The sequence below is a fragment of the Cervus elaphus genome, chromosome 24, assembly GCF_910594005.1.
Source record: "Cervus elaphus chromosome 24, mCerEla1.1, whole genome shotgun sequence".
In the NCBI taxonomy this organism is placed as follows: Eukaryota; Metazoa; Chordata; class Mammalia; order Artiodactyla; family Cervidae; genus Cervus; species Cervus elaphus.
The window spans coordinates 20,769,492-20,775,491 of record NC_057838.1 but is presented as its reverse complement, the minus strand read 5'-3'; the positions used below and the strand labels follow the sequence as shown (position 1 = coordinate 20,775,491).

At 38.0% G+C, this 6,000-nt stretch overlaps 1 protein-coding gene across 2 annotated transcripts in view; it reads right to left on the bottom strand.

Moving 5' to 3' along the window:
* Window positions 1–3,743: 3,743 nt before the first annotated feature.
* Window positions 3,744–6,000, bottom strand: part of LOC122682546 (programmed cell death 6 interacting protein) — a 67,229-nt gene continuing 64,972 nt past the window's right edge. For both annotated transcript variants that reach the window (XM_043885380.1, XM_043885381.1), the window contains exons 17-18: window positions 5,374–5,582; window positions 3,744–4,394 (exon numbers count right to left, since the gene is read on the bottom strand). In XM_043885380.1, coding sequence (XP_043741315.1) covers window positions 4,220–4,394; window positions 5,374–5,582 — 384 coding nt within the window. In that variant the 3' untranslated portion in view covers window positions 3,744–4,219. The remainder of the gene's footprint in view (window positions 4,395–5,373; window positions 5,583–6,000) is intronic.

Here is a 6,000-nt window from a genome sequence, read left to right as displayed (position 1 = left end):
TGTCCTCCCACCCCACACATCTCGGTTCCCAAGCCCCTCAGTGAGAACTCCATAGTCTCCAACCTAGATGCCAGGTAAAGTGAAAACCAACCAACAAAGATTTTAAACATATTAGGGATTCAGACTCTCAACTCATTCCTGGAGGTAGTTTGTTCAACTCCAACATACTTGAGAGACATACAGAATCAACACATCCTCTGATAAACTGCGTATTCTGAGCTACACAGTAAAACATCTGCATGTGATCTCGAAAGAGGGAAGAAGCAGGAAGAAAGTAAGAAAATGCAAATGTTTTAAAAGATGAACACATTTCACCATCCCCTTTTCCCTGACCAATTGACCGTGGTAATCTTGCCAAACAATTCCAAAAATTAACCCCCAAAATGACACCCGAGGAAGAGATTGTGCTATGCTGTGCTTAGTCGCTCAGTAGTGTCTGACTCTTTGCGGCCCCATGGACTGCAGCACGTCAGGTTCCTGTCTACGGGGATTCTCCAGGCAAGAATGCTGGAGTGGGCTGCCATGCCCTCCTCCGGGGGATCTTCCCAACCCCGGGATCGAACCCAGGTCTCCCGCATTTGCAGGAGGATTCTTTACCAGCTGAGCTACCAGGGAAGCCCGAAGAAGAGATTACTCATCTGAAAGATCTGGGTTCAATCAGAAGGGACGTTTGAAAACCACGATCATCTACAAGGTTGATAGCTGTAAGAAAACACTTAAACACTGTCGTCTTATTTTTCTAAGTCTCATGCAGTTAGTTCAAGTGGGTTATTTATTAATTTCCCAACCCACTGTTCAATGCAGAAATTAGGAGAAATATGAAAGCTGAAGGATAAATATTTTAAATAAGAATTCATACTACAAGGAAGTAAAAATCTTTCAACTTTTATTTCTAGGATACATTTCATCTGGACCCTTTTCTTTACAATTTTCCCCCTAAGAGAAATGAATACAATAAAAAATATAATCCAACTACCAGCAATGTTTGTAACCAGAAAAGAATCTAAAATCTCTGGCGTGATAATATAGGATTTTTTTTAAAAATATAAACTTCATACCAGAAATAAAGCCTGAATATTCTCTTTTTCTTTAAAAATATAATTTTTCCTTCTTTGCCATTCCATGTAAATCTTATAATCAACCATTAGTTCTAAAGTCTATTTTTAAACTTGTAATTAAAATGCAGTTTTTCTCCTACTTTGTATCCTGTTCTGTACTGTGAAGCAACTAATAATTGCAGAAGTGTCCAAAAAAAAAAGGGAGATGGCACCAGGTTGTAGCCAGGTTCTTCTAAAACATACTGATCATTTAAAAAAAAAAAAAAAAAGCTCCCCATTAACAAACTGAAACCTACGTAACGAAATGCATGTTGCCATGTTTATGAAACTAGAAATTGTGTACAATGCACTTTTGCAACTGTAAAGCTCTAATGGAAAACATTTTTTAAATCTGACTAGAAAGGTTGCTGACTGGCATAGAAAATCAGTAACTCTTTTTCTCTAACTACTTAGATTTAGGGAGAGGGAGACTATAAATTGCAAAGAAGTTGGGTACACAGATCTCACAAAGACTGACTGGCTTGCAATGGCATATGACTATTATTCTTAAATGAGAATAAAGACGGAGGGGCACAGGAGTACACCATTATTTGACACCAGACTCAGAAATCAAGCCATCTGTCTCAAACTAAGAGTAAGAAATAAGTTAGTTTTTTCCCCCACTTCAGACCAGCTTTTCAGATCATTACTTAGTCCATTTTAAAATAGCATTCTAAAGCCCAATATAAAGAAATAAAGCAGGAATAGTGTGCTTTAGGAAATCAAACAGCCTAACTATAAACATAGGTACAACATACCTGAACCAGAGTGACACTCTCCTTCCTCTAAATAAAAAGCATTATCCATAACTTTGTAGGGTATTTTCTGGAACACAGAAAGCAAAGGATAAAAAAAGTTTGGCAACAAAAATAATTCCAGTGAGGGCTTCCTTCTTGTTTGTTAGGATGCAAAACAGACGAAAGAAAACCTTTCCATGTGTCACCTTAGTGGAACTAGACAGCCCCACGAAGACATCCAGCAACGACGGCTTGTGAAAACTTGGTCATCTGTGGACACAGGTGACCTAAAGAAAGCATCCTGTACCCTCTAAAGGATGAGGGAACAGACAAGAGGGAATGGCCTTGGGTTTGCTAACAGAGCTGAGGGAGCCGGGGAGGCCGGGGAGGCTGCCTCGAGGCTCTACGGAGGCTCCTTTCCTAAAGTTTCTGAACCGTCTTCCCGGGGCTCTGAGAACAAGCCTAGCTAGCCTAGCACAGGAAATGAGCTAAACAGCCTTCTAACTTCTCTTCTGGCCCTCTGACGCACTTTTCTAATAGTGCCTTCTGTCCCCAAGAGAATATTCAGGCCAATTTTGTTTTTTTTCTGCATTGGTGAGAATTATAAACTAGCAATTTGGGATACCCCTAATCTCACTGAGTATCTTCTGTTGGTGATGGTACCTTGAATAACGAGGAGGAGGAACTTAAGTGCCATTTACACAAGAGTCAAACAAGTCCATGTCATATTCTGATGATTCCATATTAATAGAAGTCAGCTATGATATGTAAAAAACTATTTTTGTCAAGGTTTCAACTACTGAACTTTAAAGCAATTTCAGTATTGCATGTAAAAGTCATTTATACTGAAGTAACATGCCTTCGTGTTTTCTACATACAACAACAAAGTAGGATTTTTTAAAATATACATATATTTTAAACCAATTAGCTCCCTTTACAGTCACACCTTCAGCCCCGCATTTAAAAATATAAACTCAAACTGTCAAATGGAAACAACAATGGAGCAACTGACAGTATCACTGAAATGAAACAACGATTCAGGAAAAGTTTAGCATTAAAACTTTGAAAGTGAGCATAAACACAGTCATTGGAATTCTGCTCGGATGATGTCTGGTATGTTCAGATATGAGCCTCACATAGAACAGACCCCACTGGGATATCAGACAACTCATTCCCTTCTCACTTTCTCATTCCACGATGCACGTCTATGCATCCCACCAGGCAAGTCTCACTGAGGTTTATACAGTGCTTAGTTATCCGAACAGCACAGACTAGTATTAAATACACAGCCTATTCCAGAATTGGCATATGCTCCCAATAATTGTTTTGTGCACTCCCTGAATTATAAAATAGTCCAATCTTTCAGGAGCATAAAAATGAAAGGGCTTATCATATCTATTCATACACATTGCGCATTCAATGTTACTAGGTTAAGACAGTAAGGTGAAAAAAAAGGAACAGAAGGGTACAGTAAATTTTCTTTGAACAATTCCATTACATTAGACAGTACTATTAATGACATGTATTTATTTTAACCAGATTATGAAAAAAAGAAAAAAATTATTACCAGAATTTGTATTGATTTCTTGGAGAAGTTAGTAATAAAACATTAAATATACATATTCACTTGAATATTTGAAGAATCTTTGGTAGCAATTGTGTTTCTTCCACATTATAAGATTTTTCAAAATAAATGTCAAAATTAATTTACTAATCAGCATATGAAAGATAAATTATGGTTATTATCCTTTTGGTTTTCCTATAAGATATATTGAACCTGACTATTAACTTGCATTAATCATGCACTTAACACAGGATCTGCTTAACTTATGTACACATAAAATGAGGCTAGTACCAAGAAGAAATTAGACAGCAATGAGAATCAATGACAAAACATAACAATGACAACTGTTCTTAAGGAATTTATTTTTAAATTAAAAGATTTACAATGTTTTGATTATGCAAAATAGCGTAAGGAAAATCAAACCAAATCAATAAACCAAAAGAGAAAGATAACTTAGTTTTCTTGTATATCCGTACTTAAACCATCGTTGTAAGCATCTGATGTTCCAATCATGAGACTTAAGTGTAATAATTTCAAACGTATCACTGGTGGGTTTCTCATTTTCAACTTTTATGAGCTGTAATGCAATTTACTTCAAATTCTATTATACTTAGTGTTTACACTGCAACAGCAGCAAATCGCCCAAGTACAATCAAGTGTGGAACTGGGGCACAGCTTCTAGCTGCAAACAGAAATTGTACACTGCATTCAGTACAGTAGAGGACGTTATAGTAACCAGAGCGTAGAGTTTAGTACACTTATTGCAGGGTTGGTATTTCTTTCCCTTTGAACTGAACCAGCTGAGCTTCTGAGCTGACAGATTACTGCTGTGGATAGTAAGACTGCTGCGGGGGCTGAGGGAAGGGGTATGAAGGCTGCTGGGGTCCTGGGTACGGAGCCTGCCCAGGGCTCTGGTGATACACGGGTGGATACGGCATATTATACTGGCCATACGCATAAGGATTGTAGCCCATGGGCATGGGCATTTGGCAATACCTGATGGGAAGAAGAACAAAAAAGAAAAGCTAGATTGGTAAATCCAATACTAGAAAATGAACCATACAGTAATTATTCTAAAATGAAGTTTTTTTCAAGAAAACCACATGTTCCTCTATTTCTCAGTCTATTACAGAACAGTGGAGAGAGAAAAAACAGCTATTAGAAGGTACCTGCTAGAGAAGAGTTCTATCCTGTTATTAATTGAAATGAAACAAAAAAGTATTTAATACTACCCAGAAAATAAAGATTCTTGAAGGAAATAAGATTAAATATTCAACCATAACCAAGAATAAACACAGAGACTCAAAAAAAAAAACCAGAGACTCTTCATTTTACTGTGGCGATCTATGTACATTTCTGTTTTACAAGATTCAATGTTTAGTGCTTGCTTCGGCAGCACATATACTACAAGATTCAATGTTTACTGTAATGCTCATAGATTTATACTGTTTTCACAGTTTTAACATTTGGAAGATAAAATGTACTTACTAAGTTTGGAAGACATCTTAAAAGGTAGTTAAATGTCTGGATTTTTAAGATTAAAAAAATAACAAAGACAGTTGATCTTTAAGTATATGCCATAATTAGATAGATTCCTGGTTCAAGAGTTGATCGGAATGTCAAAACGTCAGTACAGACATGTGAAGAAGGCCTTATCAGTCTTGCTAAGTTCAGAAAAGGCACCTACCTGTTTATCACCTAAATAAAGATGACCAAGGAAACACATTCTGAATTCCATACAGAAGGTATGTTTACTATAAACGCAACATGTAAAAGCCAAAAACAAATTAAATAAACATGGGAAATGGCTATTCAACTGCTCCAAGTGACTATAACTTACTCTATTTCTATGTGAGCTGACAATGCAGCCTGTATGAAACCCCCATTCAGAGAATGGGTGACCGTGCTTTTAAAAGACTAACCAGAGTTAGAAACATCAGCCAGTTCACTGGGACATACAGAGTCTCAGCCTTACCCGGGATACCCTGGATAGGTGGGGTACGGGGGTCCCTGGGCCTGTGGCAGGGGAGCTGAACCGGGAGTCTGCGATGGAGCTGGTACAGTGGGCCCAGTGCCTGCTGGAGCCGGAGCTGGAGCTGGAGCCGCAGCTGGAGCTGAAGCAGGGGTTCGATTTGCTGGCAGCACAGGAGGTGGAGGCCGGGCTGGGGGCTGGGGCTTAGCAGGCTGTAAGAAAAAGTCGGCACTGACTACAACACATGTCAGGGTTCTGTCAAATTGCTATCAATTAAAATGAATGACAGCATATGAGAAACTCCAGAATCCAACCGAATGTATTTCTAATTCCCATTCTTAAATGTGGGCTCACCACTCCAGGAATGTACCGTAGTTGAAAAATAATTCTCCAATTTGTGGATATTCCATAGCACTGCTCTCTTCCTGATGCCCAATATTTAATCATTTACTGCTCCCATCTGTGGTCAGACATTTGAGGTAGGAGGAAGGAACAGGTCAGATAGTGTTTTTATCTCTTACCTCCTCCTGGCCCCATGATTTTTCATATTAAAATTTCAAACACCAGAAAACTTAAAAGAGTACTATCATAAATAATCACATATTTACCAATTAAATTAATCGATTATTA